The sequence below is a fragment of the Toxorhynchites rutilus genome, chromosome 2 (genome assembly GCF_029784135.1).
Source record: "Toxorhynchites rutilus septentrionalis strain SRP chromosome 2, ASM2978413v1, whole genome shotgun sequence".
Taxonomy (NCBI): Eukaryota; Metazoa; Arthropoda; class Insecta; order Diptera; family Culicidae; genus Toxorhynchites; species Toxorhynchites rutilus.
In genome coordinates, this window is record NC_073745.1 from 92,526,525 (window position 1) to 92,547,471 (window position 20,947).

Here is a 20,947-nt window from a genome sequence, read left to right on the forward strand (position 1 = left end):
CGAGATTTCTCAATGCAAACGCCTGGTGGAATCGCGTGACATAAAGGGTGTGTCACATCAAATTGCATCACTGAGTAAACGCTGTAGAAATTTAATTTTTAGGAATTATATCTTCAGCTTTCGCTTATAATCAGATAAGAGTGTATAGATCACGTTGGTCATGCTTCACTGTCAATTTTTCGTAAATTTGGAAAAATGTCGTCGAACGAAAAAGAGCGTCGTGAATTAATCCTGTGCACTCATTTCGAGAATCCGGAGTTGTCACATCGGGACATCGATAAGATGCTGGGAATCGTCCAATCCACGGTCAGCAGAGTACTAAACCGATACTTCGAGAACCTAACCATCGACCGGAAGGTGAAGAACGGCAAAAATGGATGCTCCGACAGTGAAAAAGATCACAAGCGCGTAGTTAAGCAGTTTAGACGTGATCCGAGAAGTTCGGTCCGGGATGTCGCCAATAAGCTGAATTTGTCAAGTTCATTCGTCGGACCAAGCAGCGGGAGGGCCTGCGTACATACAAGGTTCAGAAGGCTCCTAACCGCGACGAAAGGCAAAACATGGTGGGGAAGACGTGAGCCCGGAAGCTGTACACCGAAATGCTGACGAAGCCGCATTGCCTGGTAATGGACGACGAAACCTACGTCAAAGCGGACTTTCGTCAGCTGCCGGGCCTGTTGTTCTTCTCCGCAGAGGACAAATTCAGCGTTCCGGAGGAGATACGCAAGCAGAAACTATCCAAGTTTGCCAAAAAGTACATGGTGTGGCAAGCGATCTGCTCTTGCGGAAAGCGGAGCGCCCCCTTCGTGATGACCGGCACGGTAAACGGGCAGGTTTACCTTAAGGAGTGCCTACAGAAGCGCTTACTACCACTATTGAAGCAGCACGAGGGCCCGACCATCTTCTGGCCGGATCTCGCTTCGTGCCACTATTCAAAGGACGTGTTGGAGTGGTACGAAGCCAACGGGGTCACCTTCGTGCCAAAGGAAATGAACCCGCCCAACGCGCCGGAGCTTCGCCCAATAGAGAAATATTGGGCGATTATGAAGCAGGCCCTCCGGAAGAACCCAAAAGTTGTCAAATCGGAGGTGGACTTCAAGGAAAAATGGATTTCTGTTCAAAAAAAATTACAACCTGACGTTGTACAGAACCTTATGGACGGGGTAAAGAGGAAGGTGCGAGTATACGGGCTTGGGCTCGAAGTATGAATAAAAAAAAATGCCAAAAGTTGTTTAATAGTTTTTATTTTACTGTCTAAAATTTTCAAAAGGATCGGTCTACTGGGCGAATTTCTACAGCGTTTTTTCCGTGATGCAATTTGATGTGACACACCCTTTAAGTGACAATTGTCATCTCACCTCACACGCCACGCAGAATCAGGCCAAATAACTCAACTGCAAAAACTTTCCAATTTATGTTTGCTATAGAATCCGATAGATGAGGTTCCGACCTATTTTCCACATTGGTAAATACAGCTGGGAATGTATTTGCAGCTAAGTTATGACCCAAAGAGAGAGTCGATGGAGAAAAATCGATCAAATCACTTACACCCCTTTCATTCTAAGCCACTCAAGATTTAGATATATAAAAGTGATACAAATGGTGTGCAAGCATGATGTTTACAATATTTGTAAGTGTTATGATCCCGGAAAGGTGTGAATGTGTAACAAATAATCATCTGTGGTTGATTAAAAGTTAGCTCAAACGACGGGCCATTGACTCCAATAGAAGGTTGACTTCACAATCCTTTAAAACATGTGAATCCGTAAAAAACCTATAAAACTGCTGTAAATCATAAAAAAGACTATTTTATTCATATGTTTGGAAACATTTGAATACCTGGTTTGACGAAGGTGCGCTGAACAAGAGCATTCAAAAAAATGGAAAACCATGATCAGATTTTCGACTGGATAAACCAACATCAAATGTTGTTAAAAATCAATACTAATGCGTAACATATAATACTATTACGCTCTTGCTACCCACAAGGATTCTATTTTTCTTCCCAAGCCCAGCACAATCATAGCCAGACTGGTTGAGCAAGAAAAAGAAACACAAGGAACACACGTTCTTCCTTTCATTACTTGTTTACCAAAAATACTAGACAATCAACCAAGTGCGCCATGAATCCGCTAGTGTATTATAACTAAGCTTGCATAATCCACCAAAATGTGTTGTGCATCAGTTGTGAAAGATCGTCCTCTTATTTAAATATACTCATGTAACGGCTTATATTACCCGAATTGCTTTCTCTATACATTTGCTTTTACTCAAAAGCCTACTACCATTTTGTACTTTTGATTTAAATATATTTTTGTAGTATTATTTGATATTACTAAACTTCACTATTTTCCCTATGACTGACATATTTTCACTTTTGTTGTTGTTGTTATGTTATACCAAAGAGATGATCCATATTTTACTGCATTTCTGTCTTCCGCTATAAAGTTCCCTTCATCGCGTTAGAAGTGGTGGCTTTTTTTATTAGTGAGACTATTTTTTAGTATTTTTTGTTATGTTGTTATGTCTTATTATGTCAATTTCCCGATATCATTGTATCTGTATGTATGTAAATTTTAGGTTGTGCATAATTTCGTCTTGATTCCGGAAAGTAGTGGGTGTGTTTTATTTGCTTAAACACGAATGACGGGTTGACGGTCGTCAGTGCTCTTTGCTGCTCTGAAAATGTTGTTCGTTTCCTTGTCTTCATTATACTTTATTTTAATTGATTTTACGCTTCACTCTTAGTAGTAACTTATATTTTAATGAAATATACATGAATATTAGACTACTTTTTAGCATTTTTCTTCTCTCCATTGTTCTCTCTATAAAGTGCTTCTAACGTATCAGTTTCCAACTTGTTTTGTTGCATGTCCTTTTTTTCCTAAATCATTTGCGGAAGAACTCTCTTTATCCATGAGACTCAGTTTTTTTTGAAGCCGTTCACACCTAGCATCAATATATTACAGAACTGAGGAAACGCCGTCTATAATTTTTGACGTTTTTTCTTTTTAACAGTACGAAAAAAAACATTCTGTTTTCTCACGTTCCACAAAGGAAACTTTTGTGTAATTTCTGGTAAAAACAAAACAGTACCAATAGTTTAAAAATAATTCGTTCTCCAGGATCCGTATTTGTTTTATTTCCTGCCATTGTCTATTCCCGAAAGTTCCAATCATGTGTGTTTATGTATTAGTATATGTATTGATTTAGTTTCATTCTTTTCATTCCCTTAATGTTGAACTCCACTTAGTCTTCTTTTTCCCTTTTTTATCCATACATTGATGCCTGTCCTGTTCTCTTTTCATGTTTTTGTAGTTTAGTTGTATTTTGTATTGCAGTGTATAACATGCATCCAAAAACCAGGCAGGACTTTACTACTACCTGTTTATCTTCCTCGTAAAAGAAAGTTAAATTTTGTTTAGTTTTTTTTTTGTTGGGCTTTTTATTATTTTTATATAAATTTATCTTTCTATTCAATAGCGCTATAGATCATCAGACGACATAAAAGAGTTTTGCGATTTTAGCTCCTCCAGTCTACGAATTTGTTGCCGTAAATACATAATCCTGAAAATAGACCAAGGAAAGGTTTGAAAGTATTGTGCTGTTTACGATCATTTTAGTTATATAATTTTTTTGAGTCTTCATTCAAACTCCAACTAATCAGGAGAAATTGCACACAAATGGGTCTTTAACATTTACCAGTTTAATTTACACTTTGCCGTCCGATCGTGAAGTGAAGTGTGAAGTTTTTTTCGCAGTCTGTTTACCACTGTCTACCGATTTGAGTGACGAACATAACGATAACAGATCGAGAAGAATTAAAGTTAGGCGGCGTAGACGCGGCAAAACCACTGGATATTTTTCCATACGATATCCATTCGACGTTACCTAAACGGCTTCGTTAGCGCCGGCTGTCATCTTCGTTCATAAATGGTCACTGCTTGTTAGTTGAACTTGTCTTCGATATCACTCCAGGTTATATCTCCGGTTGTCCTTTCGTTTTTGCAACCAATGTGATCTCCAGAAGATAATACTCTTCTTGAGCCTACAGCCACAGCATTACTTTCGCCGTCTTAAGCTCCGCTTTTGTTTAAAGTACACTTCCACCGTTTCGTAACGCTTAAGGTGATGGCAGCTATAGAGAACACAGTGATCGTAGACCACGTTTCTGTGCTTGATCGACGCTATCGCTATTGATAATCAACTCTTCCTCGGTTTCTTCGCTCGTTTCCTTGCCGGCCCATAACTCTTTGGAAAGCCGTAGAAAATTTGTCACGTGGAACCAACGGCTGTCCATGTTGACATGCGACCCCGATTCTCACTCAATATCGTCGTCTTCAGTCTAGATGGAATTTTCCTCAAGTGGAAGAATGAAATCTTCCTCCAGGTTGACAGTATTTCACCGATCCAAAACCCCACCATCTAGGCTATCCGCCATCATATCAAACCGGTTGATTACAGTGCTAAATATACTGAATTAGAACAATCTCTTTGAATGAATCGAGTGTCTCTTTCTTTCCGTGTGCCGTTTTGTGAGACTACATTAAGGACAACACTTCGCAAACATATCGTGATAATATGCCTATTGTAGGAGGGTGTCGCAACAGCTAGAGGGCTCTTCTCTTTTGCAAGTAAGTTATGAGTCAGCCACTTATGTCCAATACGAAGAATTGAGAGAATTATTTGTTCATTTGTTCATATTCCTGTCAACCTCCTAGGCGAGGCAACGAAGAATGATTCGCTCTTCTAATGGGGTCTCTACAAGGAGTACCTGTTCGCCCTTAATGAGCCGTTCGGCTTCCTCGTTCCCTGGAGTCCCGGTATGACCCAAGTTCCAACAGAGAGGACACTTGTCGAGTCTGAAAAAATCACAGTGCTATTAACATCTAATGCCATCTTAATGGCGAGGGCTTCACAAGAGAACATGCTAAAATGATCAGGAACTCGAATGCTAGTTTTACTCATCCTGTATCCTAATGGCTGAGGAGTCATCGGTGACAGACTCATCAGTATAGACAATCCGTTTGCTACCAAAGTTAGTACGTGGGACTCATTTACTACCGTTTACACTTTCTGGGGTTTATACCCAGCCTTCGCGTGCCTTTTTATCATCCAAGTTGTACTAAGAGGAACGATTCAAGTGCAATGGACATGGCAGTTTATCACCAGTTATGGTTTGATAATGTTACTAGGTCCTGGTATCAAGCGATTATTTGCTTTTTTGTTTGCTATCGGTTTGTTGGGCACCTAAACAATGCACGAACCATCCTTTGCACACACACCATCTCGAACGGAGGGTCCATCTGTTTGGACCACTAAAGCTCGAAACGTTCAATACCTGGACGCACCTTTAATTTTAATGCAGTGTTCCTAGTGACAATGGCTAGCATTCGTCACGATTCAATTTATTTCAAAAGAGTTATACTTGATGGAAACCGCGAGCCGAAAATTAATCTTGGACATCCAATCCTGAATTCCGCCAGGTTCACAAATCGCGAAGTAGTTGAAATTGGCTAAATCGACTGTGTCGGCACTAAGGATAGGAAGCTGCATATATAACGCACAGTGCGTTGAATGTATAGGAATGTGGACAAAAATCATAACAACAGAATTTAGCTATTGTAACATTTTGGTGTGATGGAACAGATTGTTCATAAGTATCAGAACTACTGATTGCATAAATGTCTCATATTATTTGAATAATCACATAAGTGACTCAAGCGACAAAATATTTCAATATAAAAACATCATATTCAAATACATTGTTAGGTTAAGGGGGGATCCGGTCTGGAAAATCGAAAAAATCGAATTTATTTTCATTGCATTTTTGAGAAATTTATGCCCTCAGAAATGTTGTCTGAACAGGATTTTTCGATATGTAATTTCGTTGTAAAGTTACAGCCAACAGTATGAAGTCACCTCAAGGGATATAGTATTGCTGTACGAATTTTTAAACGCGTTTTTCTCGAAACCATGTTTTTCAGCTGGTGGTATCGATATCTCAGGATCTACTCGACCGATTTGACTGAAAAAATATCTAAAGCGTTACATAGTCGTTTTTTGATATCTAATTTTTTCGATGTTTTATAAGCTTCTAAACAGCTATTTTTCATGAAAAATAATTCATTTTTAACAAAAGTGGCCATTTTGGCAATTTTTCGAATTTTCAAAAACTCCTATGTAACGCTTTAGGTATTGCCTAAAGCTTCAAAATATTCATTGGAATTCGTTCTGCGACATTCCGTTGCTTCGAAAACGATACCACCAGTAAGTACCTATCTTCAGACAACATCTACGCAGTCAACAGTGTAATAATCATTATTCGCGCACTCAAAAAATGGAAAATACATCTTCAAATATACCTTAAACAATAACCACATTACCCGAACACTTCACTTTATTCCTAACACTCGAAAAAAAATCACGAACATTAATTATTTTTTCGACCTTCCAAACAGGGGTCCTCTGCGGACCTATGGAGCCGTGTGAACGCGCTGAATTGGAAAAGAATATTCCAAAACTCTATTCTGCAAGCGAATGGCACGACTTACATCAATCCAGTCGACATCGCGAACATGCTAGGGGAATATTTCGCTGAACTGTCCTCGATTTCGGGATACGATTCCGAGTTCATCCGACGGCAAAAAGCGGACACGAACTCAGTCGTTCGATTCGTGGTTCCGAACGATCGCTCCACCATAGGGGAGTCCACTAGTCCCGATCACATCGATTATAAGATGATCAAGCAGCTGTCCCCGTTAGGTCAAACCACTCTCCTCGACATCTTTAATGACCTCTGGGTGAAGCACGACTTCCCAGCGGAATGGAGGCATAGTATTGTGATCCCCCCTCCGTAAAAGGATACCGGCCAATACCCTTGACCTCCTGTACGTCCAAGACCCTAGCGAGGATGGCTAACCGACGGCTCGTCACCTACTTGACCGAAAACAGGAAGTTGGACTGCCGAAAATTTACCTTTCGACCGGGGATGGGCACAACTACATATTTTGCTTCCCTTGAAGAGGTGGTAGCTGAAGCCAGGAAGAATCGACAGCATCTGGAGACAAACCGGACCTTTGAGGTAAAAGTTAGGAACACCAGCTCCAGGCGCCTTCGTGAAGAAACTGATGTACTTCAAGGTTCCGTCTTAGTCGTCAGCCTCACGTATCCCACGTATGCGGACGACATCCTTTTGGTAGTGGTGTGGAACACGCACAGGGAATCACGCATCGAGATCCAGTCAGCTACCAATGCTATCGGTAAATGGGTTGTCGAACGAGGTTTTCGACTTTCGGCGCAAAAGAGTGGTCACATGGTGGTATGCAGTCGCAAATACTAAGGTTGCAATTCGGGAGTCCACATCTACAACGACCGCATTCCACACTGTAGAACGTTGATAATCCTTGGAGTGGGGGTCGACTGCAACCTGAACTTCCAGCACCATTTCGACGAGGTGAAGAAGTGCTGTGCCCCCCGCTTAAGCCTCTTGAATACCATCTCCAAATCGCACCGGAGTGATAACCGAACGATTCGTTTACGGGTGGCAAAGCCAAAGTCATCATCAACAGCCGCCTCACCTACGGTCTCGAATTGACATGCCTAGCCAGAGATAAACTCCTAAAAACTCTATCACCGATTTACAACCATGCACTACGGATTATCTCTGGCCTGCTATCATCAACGCCAGCAGCCTCGGTATGCCCTAAAATAGGGGAACCTCTGTTTGACATTTTCGTGGACGCGGTGATAGTCTCCAGAACAGCGAGCTTCCTCGCTAAAATCAGCGGAGGTAAGGAGACGCACTTGACTGTTTTAAACGAACGAAATCTTGCAGCTGGTGACACACTCCAACCTTCCACCGATAGCTAAACAGCTTTGGTTTGGGACCAACAACTGGAGGTTACCGGTGGTCCGAGTGGATAATACCATCAGGATCAACTTCCGAGCGGGGACGAGCTCTGTGGGTCTGAAGCACACCTTTGTCGATCTTGCCTCAAGAAACATTAAACATTGTAGCACCAAAACGGTGCTACTATGAATAACAGATAACGGTACTCAGTATAAACAAAAGCTTTCATCCATGCCTGAGGAAAGGATTAATGGAAAACTCAATGTATTGCGGCGCTATCTAGATGTAAGAGCATTGTTCACATACAGAACAAACAGAAAGAGAAAACGTAAAAGACGCCAAACTAATTATTTTATGATACATGCGAAAGATAGAACACGCTACATATAAATAATGAAATGACTCGCATATTAATTGAGATCAGCCACAACTAATCAATCCAATATTATGAAAAATCTGTAAATCTGTATGAAAACCAAAAAAATCTGTAATCTGTATCTACAAATTCATGGTTTCAGAAAGTCTGAACAATCTGTATAAATATGGATTATTCTGTAGATATGGTAACCCTGCTCATCAATAGAACGACAGACAGCATCCAAAGTCATACGTGAATGTCGAATACATTCAAATAGGGTAGAAGTACCTATCATCGCAATAGTAACTATTATGGTAATACGAATAAGTTTTTTATTAGTTTAGAAAACATCTTATTTTTAAAGGCTCTAATATGATTTTTAAACATCAGAAATCGCTTCTTTGTCGATTTTGGTACTTGATTCCGTGCGAAACATTGTTCTTTTGTTGAAAAATTTAGTTTGTAAATAGTGTGTCCCATTAATACTTGCTTCTTAGCATTTTGCTAAGGAATATGCGGTGAAAATAATGAGATTTTTATACTGTGAAGTGGCTGTTTTGATGCAAATAAAGTGTAGACGCATACATTACAACCTTCTTGATGTTTTGATTCGACCAAATCATACGATTTTATTGAAATAAACATGTATTTTTGTATTACCATAATTGGTACAATTTTACATCTACGTGCCAATTATCGCATTATTGAAAGCTGCCTTGTTCCTATTATGGTTGTACGAAATCGCTGCAAAGCTGGAAGGCTGAGCCGCTATGTTCCTATTATGGTTGTACGTTGTTATGTTATGGTTGTTATGCTATTATGGTTGTACCTCATGTTTTCACGCTGTGCAATTGCATATCATAGGGCGCTTTTCAACGCTCAGTAGTGTTGTGAAATAGCATTATGCGTGTCCGACCGAATCATATTTGTTTGGACAACTCTGTTGATACTTAGGTGAATGGGTTAATATCTTTTGTTCAGTTCCTGAAGAGAACCGAAAACTGCATCACAACCCTCACGCCTCAAGCCTGATTCACCTGTCACCTAGCAGAGAGGCCTAGCAACAAGGAGCAGGCAGTTAAATTACAACCGGGAAGCACATAACAACAGTCTAATCTAGAGATGAACCGGATATTCGGTAACCTGCCTATCCGGTCAATATCCGGTATCCGGCTGGATACAATAATTTATCATTAACAGAAGGTAAATCATTACCGGAACATGTAATGCTTGCTAATTCTTTTTTGATTTGTAGTTAATTAAGTGTACCCTCTCTCAGATTATCATCCCTGAACTTTTTAGTTTTTCAATCTTGAATACAAATAATGGGTTGATGTGCTCTGCATATTGAAATTATGTGGCACAAAATCTGTCTGGAAGGCCATGGTTATCGTAAGAGAAAGTCAATTAAGAGAATCGACTATAGAAAAATCGAAAATTAGGCAAAAATTGTCGAATAATGAATTATAAATAATGAATCTTGTACAGAATTTATTGGAATTTTCAAAATTGCCTTCTGATTTGGGAATAATCGCATGACTGAAAAAGTATTCATTAGAAAAAGGGATGCAAAACTTTTCTCTGTAGTAAATGGCCTACAGGAGCGTTATTAGAATCAAATGAATGCTGATTGATAAGGTTAATTGGATTCACTATTAACTTGGTTAATAACACTGTATTAACACTTTGACGTCCGGCGACACCACAGTGGTTACGCACGAAAACTAGCGCCTGACTACCGGCGACACCACAGTGGTTACGTGCGCATAGTATCTCAGTGGCCGGCGACACCACTTTGTTATCGTTTGCATTCTGTTGGCGTTTTGTTTAGGTAACAAAAACTTACACACGCTATCAAGTTTTATGTTTTTTATAAGTAGGAGAGGTGGGGAAAAACGGACATATTAAGAAGAACTTGAATTATATCTTTCGAAACTCATATTTTTCCAGACTTAAAATCCGTTTCTTGCATTTCAATATACTGTTTTTCGAATTAATCGGCCGAATATTTTTCAATGTTTTTACTAAACAAATTTTTTCGATGATTACACGCATGGACATATAGTGAAGGGAATATGGACAGGTTTGTAATATTTACGTATGTATATCTTCGCAACTTAGACCTTATGAAAACTAACGATTTATTAGATTTATTATTTCTAATTTCCCGATAAAGTCATGAACGGGCGGCGACAAGCCAAGTAATCCGAGTTAGCGCTGCCGGCGCTAAGCGCATTTTTTTTTACGAACCGTGTGGACGTCAAAGTGTTAATCTGCAAAATCTTAAAAAACGGATAAAAAACGGAAAACGATTTTTTTCCATTCCAGTATTGTTATCCACTACACCTAAACACAAAAAGATATCAAGCTTCAAGTTTTGAGATGTTATACTCAAATGCTTCTATGAAGCTTTAAAATGATGTATATCCCATCTTCATGCGTTGGTTTTTCACAAACGTTTTTCATAAAAACGACGACTACTTGGGACAAATTGTACACGAAAAGCATGGAAGAATACGTGTTAGAGTTAAGAATCAATAATTTAGAGCTGAAGGGGACCACATGACAAGAGAAATAGAGAATAGGATCTCTAGGATCAGATAGTTTGCTGAGGAGTGAAGGTATTATATGTCTGTCACATGTATTTTATGCAAAATAAGGGTTTTGATGTGTGATTCAATAATATCGGTCACGTGCGCTTTCCACAATTTAGTCATGAAGGTTAAAGTAGATCAATCGTATACTTTTCAACTGGAAATCTCGTTGCGTTTTTTGAATGGAACGAAAAAAACGTATAAAATACTGCTGTTGAAAAACAAAACCGAAGCTCACTTGAATGTGTTATGAAATGTACCTCAACTTATACTTACTTCTGTTCTTGCAGTGTCGCAGTGATTTCTGTAATTCTAACTAAACTCCTAGCACATTTTAAATCTGCCGATACTTTGCTGCACTGTAGATCGCCTAGAATGTGTGCTTCTTCAGAAAGTTTCTGAATCTGGAAATGAAAAAGCAGTTATTACAGCTAACAGTCGAACTGGCCCACATGTACGACTTCTTACCGTTTTCTCTAGTATTTCCGATGGCCATCCCGTCACGTGGGATATTAAATCGGCTCGGAAGTATTTTGCTAAACTAGGCGTCAGATTCGGTCCCTGTGATCGACCACTCTGCGATGAGGTCATCACTCCCTGCAGACTGCTCACGGCACTTGTTGTAGTCGTGTTCGTACCATCCGCTGGAAAATAATACAAATTAACGCATTAACAAACGAGCGCATGAAATAACACTCACTCTTCCGATGATCGGGTAACACGAGATCCATCTCTTGTGTAGGAGTTGGCGGACCGTCACCACTGAGTAGCTGGCTACTATTGCTGCCACCACTAAGATTTGCTGCGGAACTCGATGAGTTCAAATTATTGGACTGATGATTGCTGTGATTATGCAGTCCGCTGCCTCCGGAGGACATCGGCGTTGAGGGGTGCGACAGATTTGAAACATTGTACAGAGGCGAATTCTGCGCGTGTTCCCTGAATGGTGGAATTTAGAGTGATATGATGAAAAAGTTCAATTCAAAGGATTGTTCAAACAAGCCGAAAATACAATTACCTACCTCAAAGTATTGGCGTTCCCGCTGCCGTCAACCGACGATCCGCACGCAGTCCCGTTTGGGTTTTGCTGACGCGATTGCATCATCAGTGCGTTGTTGATCGTCTGTAGGGCTTTCTGTGGATTTAGCTCATTATGTTCTATCGTTTTATTGCCTGTGATCTGCGATAGTATTTTTGGCAGTCCAGCTAGAGACGAAGATACGTTGGAGCCTGAACCAGACGTGTTTGACGAATGTGGAGATTGACCCAACTGTTGTTGCTGTTGATTTTGCTGTTGTTGCTGATGATGATGATGATGTTGGGAGCCTGGTGGACCAGGAGTGTTCGAGCTAAGCATCATGTCACCGCTGGCGCCAGTCATATGTTGTTGTTGAAGAATGGATGGAGATGACGCGGATATCGTCTGATAGTTAGATGAGGATTGTATTTGCGATTGATGTTGCGAATGGGGCGGCATGGCTATACCGCTCTGCGTTGCCGCCGGGTTTGAGAGCAGCCGAGGTAACTGATTCGCCATCAGTCCCGTGCCGCCTCCAACGCCATCATTGTTAGTACCAATACTATTGTTAATGCCGTGACTCTGTTGATTGGTCGGTGTACTGGAGTGCGAATAATTGGCCTCCGATGTCGGCGTTGAATCACCTGGGCTGTTTTCCAATTCTTGATTTTCTATAAATGAAAGTAAGTAAGAAAACAGTCGATCGGTATTTGTCAAAACGCTCTCACCATCATGCCTCCTTCGGTGCGATTCATGTGCCGGCCATCGTATTCTCGAGTTACTGCTTTTACTGCTGGAATGCTTACCATAAGACATTGATCGACTATTAGCAGACGACGAATATCGATCGTCTCGATCGCGATCGCTACGATCCCGGTCACGATCTCGATCTTTACTCGATCGGTATTCACGATGTTGATCCTTTGATATAATCCTACAACTAACAGAGAATAATATTGGCGTTTTCGTTAACAATCCTTTGAGCGGTTCCTTACGCTTACCTTTCTTTGTCGACCCATTCCCTCGGCTTTTCCCATTGGGAAACTTCGGTTTTGCAGTTATAGTAATACTTTTTCCCAGACGAACTAACATGTTCACTCCAATCCCCAACTCGATTGACGCGATCACTACCCACCCCTCCACTTCCTCCGCCTCCACCTCCGCCACCGCTACCACTACTGCCACCGCCACTGCCACTTCCTCCGCCACCTCGATCACGGTCACGATCTCGCAAACGATCTCGATCGCGTTCCCTTTCGCGCTCTCGTTCATTCCGTTCACGCTCTCGGTCCCGTTCGCGGTCATCTGAATTTGAGCTAGAACCTCCGCGTTTCTCCGATACAGATAGCTTCAGTCGCCGGTCATGATTCGATCGGTGGTCCGATTCTCGATCGGTACGACTACGTTTCTCCTTTGGTGAACGAAGTGAATCTGTGATAATTTATTCTTCAGCTTACAGGACAGACTACAGCTATAAGTCATATCTTGAACATTACCTGAATATTTATCCTTCTTGTAATCCCGATCCCGGTCCTTATCCCTCATTTTGCTCATACCATACTGATAGCGATCTCCACCGCCCCGGTCTCGGTCTCTATCGCGGTCGCGATCTCGATCCCGTTCCCGATCGCGATCTCTGGGAGAATCCAGGTCCGGTGAAATCGATTTGTAATTGCCTAGGATTAGTTAAAAAGTGTGGATGAAATTCCAAAACATTTCTACCCAGTGGCAGTATGGAAGTGTTACCATTATTTAGAGAGCTCCCGGCCGGAGAATTATCCCTATCGCGTCCGTAGCTGGTCGTACGACTGTTCTCCCTTTCATAATCCCTCTTGGATGAGCTGTATTTGGAGTTCTGTGAATAAAAAAATAATTATATTAAGTAAACCAGATGCATCGACAAGATTTCCCGAAAAGGGATACCTATAGATAAGTTTGGTTTAGTGATCATTTTTTTGATTGATATATACAAGTTTTGCATAACGAGAGTATTCTTATATTCGATTTTGATATGCAACGAAAGGCAACGATGTTTGCATAGGAGACGTAATCACCAACACGATTAGTGTTGGAAAAACGCAATTTTGTTGTGTTTTTGCCTACAAGCCTTTCCATGCAAAATTTCAATAACATAATCTGTCCAGTTGAATGATATTATCGGCAAAAAGAGGGGCTAGGAGATTTTGCGGATTAAAACATATTTTTTTTCCATTTGGAAAACGCTTATACGGACAATCAATCGTTTCAATGAACATTTGTTCGCATAGCTTCGCAGGTTGTTCTGTCTGTAGCGTTAGTATTTACATTTCCGATAATAGTCAAAACTTCTCCGTCGGTAGTTTCAGTTATAATCGGATAAAATCAAATAGGTTTGGAAGAAATTTAGTGAAATATCTGGAAAAGATGGTCTGGATTTGTTGTGAGTCTATGATAGTTTTCCCTGAATATGATAAGAACAGCAGGTTCGTGTTTCTCAATTAATTGAATTTGTAGAGACAATCTGCAAAGTTAGTAAATTAGGCAGCATGATTTACCGATATCACAATCAATCGCATAAAGATGGTGGAATGACTTATACCAACGGTATGAGTAAATGCTGAGTATGTGGAATAATTAGATGTCGAATTCGAGGAGTTATAATGCTAAGAACCAATATTATTCTAATTTTATTACTGATTTGATTGTTTCATTATCTACTTAAAGATTCAAATGCAGAAATTTAGGTAATTATAACATTAAAAAACACAAGTTGCAGTTGTTTACTGCGGTGCTTTATTCCGGTCACGCGTTGATTCAGTTAGAATCCTGTTTATTTTCTAGCAGCGGTATCAGCAGGCGTATCTGAAACTTTTTGATATAGAATTGTTTGGAAAACCTGTATCTTTCGATGGTTAAAATTTCACGTTGATCCGTTTTGTTCTGAAAAAGCTTTGCAGGGTGGAAAACGATAGAAGAGATTTTATTTTGGACACCCAGATTAAAAATCTGGTGTCAAATGGTGGTCAAATCGACAGTGTTTGATGTGCTCAAACATTTCCGTGAACGTACAACTGTTGTTCGGATGGATAAGAGGACGCGTCGTAGTGGCACCTACGATCGGAAGCTGAGGTTGTAACCATTCAGAACAATTAAGGCAAACCCTGGACACTCGCTTCACAATATGGCATGATTCACAACGTTTCCCCAATTAACTCGATTGCTTTCTTCGCTCCTGGTGAACTCGTACCAGTCGGATCCCTGATGAACACCGTTTTTGCAGGATAGTTTCTGGCATTTTTGCAATATGTTCTGTCCAACGTATCCTTCCAGAGCTTTGATCACTTTCTGGAAACCGGGTTCGAGACCGGGGCGGGGCGAGAAAGCACCTTGTAGGCGGCATTCCAGACGGCGATTGCGATTGTTTTCTGTCTAGTTTGTCACATTTCTTGAATATTGGGCGAATAATCCTATCTTTCCACTCCTCCGGTAGTTGTTCTGTTTGCCAAATTCTGACAATCAGTCGATTCAGACAATTAACCAGCTATTCCGGGCCCAACTTGATAAGTTCCGCTTCAATACCATCTTTCTCAGCTGATTTGTTGTTCTTAAGCTGTTTGAAGGCATTCTTAACTTCACCTATCGTTGAGTTTCCGATAGAACTTTCGCGTCTCATGTGAGCGGTGCAGCTGTTCCAGTTCTTTACACTCCTCCTTTTCTTGACGACGCTTCTTTTCCCAAAAGAATTGGATTTGCTGTCGTCGTTTCCGTCTATTTCGTTCCACGTTCTGACGGGTAGCTTGACGCAGTTAGCTCCCGTGCAGCTCGTCTAAGATTGTAGCGTTGCGGGCATCGGTACCGAATATTGTTCACAACGGAATTTTGGGCGTATCCGATTTGAGCTTCGAAAGCTCCGAAGATGATTTTGATGTCATGTTTCGAACAGCTTTCGTATTCGGGTTCCAGTTGTGCGTAGAACTCGTCTTTGTCATCATCGGGACTTGTAAGGCGAGGGCTGTGCAAGTGAATGATGCTAATGTTGAAGAATCGGCCCTTAATCCTCAGGCTGCACATTCGTGGGTTGATTGGCTACCACCCAATCACACGCTTCTGCATATTGCCCATCCCAATGAAAGCTGTATCTAGTTAGCCTGTTTTTGTTGCCGCAGCTCTAGCAGATGGTTATATCATCGCGATACGTAGCTACTGTAGATCCTCTCCAACACATTTCCTGCGGCGCTACGATGTTAAACTTGTGGTTCTTCAATAATTCGGAAAACACATGAGGATTTCAGAAGAATTTGAGAGGTCGACAATTCCACTCCCCGAGTTTCCAATCGTTAGTTTGTTTTTGTTGCCTGGGTTTATGCCGATTATTCCGTTTCAAATCTTCTTGCGTATCGTTCGTTACTTGGTGTATTTGTGGTGCGATTTGCAAGGCCTGCGATCAACCCCGATATATGAGGGGCGATGTTTTGAGATATGAAAGTTTCAAATATTAAATTCATTTTTTGAGTGAGATTTTTAAAATGTTATTTTCCCAAATAGTTCACTAACCACTAGTCAACTATTTGTTAAACATCATATTTTAATCAGACATGTATATTTTGAGTTACTTTTTTTAACGAAAGATCAATGATTTTAAATGGCCCTTTTATAAATCAGTCATAATTTAAATTGGTAATATGATAATGAAGGTTGTGATTTTGGACAGCTTCCATCATTTGTACCAAGTATTAATAAAATCGAAAAGAGTCGCGTCAAAATTTGTTGTTTTTTTGGTTTTTTTCACGTGGAATTGCTTCATAGTAAAAGTAGTCCTTCGGGCCGGATTCGATTGACATCGGTATAATTGTATAGTTATCTGATTCCGACAAAAAATGATCGTGAAGTTGTTCGTTAGCGAATTCGACGGTACAAGTAGTTTCTGGTCGGTTGAAATTAAAAGTCATGAACATACTAGGAACTGTGTCGATCTGTCATTTGATAATTGGTTAAAAGGTAAGTGAGTAGGAGCATGCGACTAACCCATCAGGCTATCATCTATTACAAAACCCCAAAAGAGAGGAGGATTGTAAGGTAAATGATTTTCGTTTGGCCAATCGAATATATGATCACGGTTTGTCCAATTTTTTGAATGTTCTAATTCAGCGCACCTGTGTCAAATCAGATATTCGAATGTTTCAAAACATACACATAAAATTGTCTTTCTAATAATTTACAGTAGTTTTATAGTATATTCTTACGGATTCACACGTTTTAAAGGATTATAAAATCCACCTTCTATTGATGCCAATGCGCCCCTTATTTGGTCTAACTTCTAATCAATCACCAGATGATTATTTGGCACATATTCAGACCTTTTCTGGATTATAACACTTACAAATATAGTAAACATCATGCTTGCACACCTTTTGTATCAGATTTATATAGCTAAACCATGTAATCAACGCATTACGATGACCTCAATTCTGATCATGAGTTTTCCGATTCACTAATGTTGTTTTGTCCACATGATTTCTATGGCAACCGCTTGGCGCGCTGCAGTTTGTTTAAGGTGTCCTTCGCGCATAGCAGAAATAAAGTTTCTTCTCTGTGTTGAGTGTGTTGAGGTGAACACTTTTAAAATGCCTAAGAAAAGGCAATATTCTGAAGAAAGCCTAATGGCGGGTTTATACTAGGGAGATCTATAGCTATAGATGATTTAATTTATTCACCTGAAAATAGGTGTAAACGGGTGAGAATAAATATGATACACTTATTCGAGGTATATATAACTTGAATTAATTCAGCATATGTAAACGCTTGTGAATTTCTCACTGGTGAGAAATCACTAAGGTTGGATGCATTTCTACTTCAGGTGAATAAATTCACCGAAAATATGAATATATTCATTATAGAAGTTCACGCTAGTGTAAACGGTTGATGCGATTTCTATAAATCTCATCATATTTCTTCACATGAATATATCACTAGTCTAAACCCACCATAAGCTATGAATGGATCAATATGATGACAACGAGAAACAACATCTACTTGAAAATTCATTCAAAAATGACGATTTTTGCAACCGGACAAACCATGATCATTTTTTGGACAAACCATGATCATAATTACTCTTTGAGGAAAATCGTTAAAAAACATAAAAATTTGAATAATTTCAACGCCTTATGGTTATGGTTATTTGCCACTAGAGACTTGGGGTTTTTCGACAAACTTAAACTCGTCTCGATTATATGTGATTTTGATGAAGAAAAATCGATTTGCATTTACTAGTTGCGTGAATACACTCTAAATCGAACAAACCAAGATCATTTACCCTAATAGCTGTTATCCATGGTTATTATGGAAGGAAAGTAATGGATAAACCCCTAAGCCAATGTGTGACGCGACCCGTGCCGAGGGATGAATGGTAGGGGTGGTTTAAAACCTGCCGTTAACGAAGCCTGTGAAGCACCAGGGCACCCTCCACAGTTTCGTCTGCCCTTATTGCATTAACACATTAAGGATCGCACGTTTCGGGGCAAACTTATACGCTTCATTTGTTCGGATTCCACGAATGAGATCGTTTCCTTCGGTGTGGACGAGACGAAAGCGAGCCACTGGTAAGCCTTGTTAGATTTTTGGCTGACCAAGGATTTAACCATCAAGTGTAGAAAACACGGGTTTTTTTTCGTAAGCCATCCGTAACATACGGAACACGAAACACGAGAAAACTCGTGAGCGGCCCTTGAAGTGTTCAGCTTGTCACTGATACAGCGGACCTTCTTTATCGCGGACTCGTGGGACTTCTACGAATAATCCTTATCCAAATGAACTTGCCTTGAGTCCACAAAGGAAGAATATTTGACATTCATATTGGTTCATGCAACTTATTCTACAACGACAAGCATGTCCCCCAAGGACTGCTGTCCTAGTAGAAGCAAATATTAGATACTTTACTATAACAGAGTTCATTGAACGGGACATCGTCGCGATCAGAGTTGAGACACCAACCGCCAAAGGAAGATCCGACATAATAATTGTGTTCGGATGTTGTCTTGAACTAGATTTTTGAAGCAACTTTTTTTCAGCTCAAAACTGCAATGAACTTTATTTAATAACCTTTTTTTTGTAACAAACTGTTACTCACATGAGTAGTTCTATGCTACAACTTCCTTTCTCTTCAACCAGCTAATTTCCGACGGCGCCAGTGGTTGTATGGTTAGCGTAACAGCCTCACAATCCGATCGGCCTGGGTTCAATCCCAGCTGGCGTCGTTGGGATTTTCTGAGGCGAAAAATCTCTGGTTACGTCTTCCTTCGGAGCGGAAGTAAAAGAAGTTGGCCCGGCTCATGAGTTGTTGAGTCTGATAGGTAGGAACAGGTGGAGTCGCCTCCCTGATGTCGGTGATTGGCACTAAAGTGGCGGAAATAGGCCGACGAAAAATAAGCGAAGATAAAAAAAAAAAAAAAAAAACCAGCTAATTTCCGCCTAATATCCTCCTGTTTTCTATATTTAATTATCATTTCATCAATACAATTTCAATGTTAAGCATTTCACTCATATTTACCCCAGATAAACAATTATTTAAACTTTAATTAATTTCACAATTTTCTATTTTTGTATACTCATCAACCTTATACTTTGCTTTTGTTTTTATTTTGTTGTCGATGACGTTTTTTTTTGTGCGCCGGTTGTCGCGCTCACCGCTGGAGAGCGCTTGTATCATCTGACAGTGTTTCCAGCCTGTGCCACAACAAATTGCGTCGACTTATTTCCCTGACGCACCTCCCCAAGAGGTTGCGGCGTTCGTAAATCATTGCAGAGAATTCAACAAAGACTTCATCATCGGCTGTGATGCCAACGCGGCTTCGCAAAACAGCGCGGAAATTGTTCAACAGAGCTAAAATTAATTCGGATTGGTTTCAATACAGGAGCGCCCTAACCGAATATGTCAGAGAACTAAGACGATCTATACGATCTTGGGTAAATAACTGCGAAAGCATTGAAAGTACCCTAATCGTTGCAAGACTAGTCTGGCTTAGTCTTGCAAAAGACCACTCGAACGGGCTAGGTTCCCTCTCAGTAGCAGCAGGATATCGCAAGCGAGCAGATATTGTATTTCTCCCGCTGCGAATAATCGTTGATTACGTCTCACTTTGTGTATAATTGTGCGTGTAAGTTTCACGGGGCGCCGCGCAGGTCGTGGAAGTGAACTTTACCGCTTTTATTTCGTGTCCGTACGGTCCGTACTGTCCGTTTGTTCGTCGTGAAAATTGTGTGTACCGATAGCATTGTATACTTTTGTTGACGTTTGTTGAGCCACTAGCGCTGGTGCGGCTACATCGCCGTACACAAGTGTTCGAACGTTTTGTTCGCGTTAATTTTGTTTTGTGGACAATTTATCAATTTTTTTTTAATTGTTCAACCGCCGGGAAATAAAACGCGAGTGAGGTGAGAAGCCGCGTCGGTGACGTCATTGGGGTAGGTATTCCTCCGTAGCGTGTTTTTTGTGCGTCGTAAAAATTCACTGTTATTGGATAAGCGGCTGCTGAACCGCCGTAATGGCGGGTGTCCCCGGCCCCGCACCTAGTGTGTGGGGCCTCAATGGCGGGATAAATCACCGCACAATCGACGGTAGCTTTTCGGGTGCGACTTTACCAACATACATGGACCCCGGCGGTAATCACGGAGAACTGATGGTGCTACGAATCACTGGCGTGGACAACGACGGCAAAGATAAGGCGCTCCCTACCGCACCATTCATGATTCGCAAGTCAATAGAGGACTGGGCTGGAAAAATTGAAGGTGCATTCCCCGAAGGTGGCAGTGCGGCAAACGCACTAAAGGTACGTGACAAGAAACAGGCAGAGAGACTTCTGGAATTGACCAATCTAGCGGACGGAACAAAAGTGAGGGTTACGTACCACCAGTACCTCAATTTTTCTAAGTGCGTCGTAAGTTGCGGGCAGACAGTCAACATGTCCGAGGAGCAAATTGTGAGCTACCTCCAGGATCAAAAGGTTACAGCGGCGAGGAGAATAAAGCGACGAACTGGCCCGACCACTTTCGAGAATACTCCGACGATAATACTGACTGTAAGCGGTACCCAAACTCCCGAATTCATTGATTTTGGATATCTGCGTGTCAGAACGAGACCCTACTAT

At 40.8% G+C, this 20,947-nt stretch overlaps 1 protein-coding gene across 1 annotated transcript in view; it reads right to left on the bottom strand.

Annotated features, from left to right (window-relative positions):
- Window positions 1-2,287: 2,287 nt before the first annotated feature.
- Window positions 2,288-20,947, bottom strand: part of LOC129765402 (WW domain-containing adapter protein with coiled-coil homolog) — a 32,500-nt gene continuing 13,840 nt past the window's right edge. Inside the window, exons 3-11 of the mRNA XM_055765702.1 lie at window positions 13,569-13,677; window positions 13,319-13,498; window positions 12,824-13,253; window positions 12,551-12,762; window positions 11,827-12,493; window positions 11,505-11,743; window positions 11,273-11,448; window positions 11,081-11,208; window positions 2,288-3,567 (exon numbers count right to left, since the gene is read on the bottom strand). Of these exons, the coding sequence (XP_055621677.1) occupies window positions 3,486-3,567; window positions 11,081-11,208; window positions 11,273-11,448; window positions 11,505-11,743; window positions 11,827-12,493; window positions 12,551-12,762; window positions 12,824-13,253; window positions 13,319-13,498; window positions 13,569-13,677 (2,223 nt within the window). The 3' untranslated portion in view covers window positions 2,288-3,485. The remainder of the gene's footprint in view (window positions 3,568-11,080; window positions 11,209-11,272; window positions 11,449-11,504; window positions 11,744-11,826; window positions 12,494-12,550; window positions 12,763-12,823; window positions 13,254-13,318; window positions 13,499-13,568; window positions 13,678-20,947) is intronic.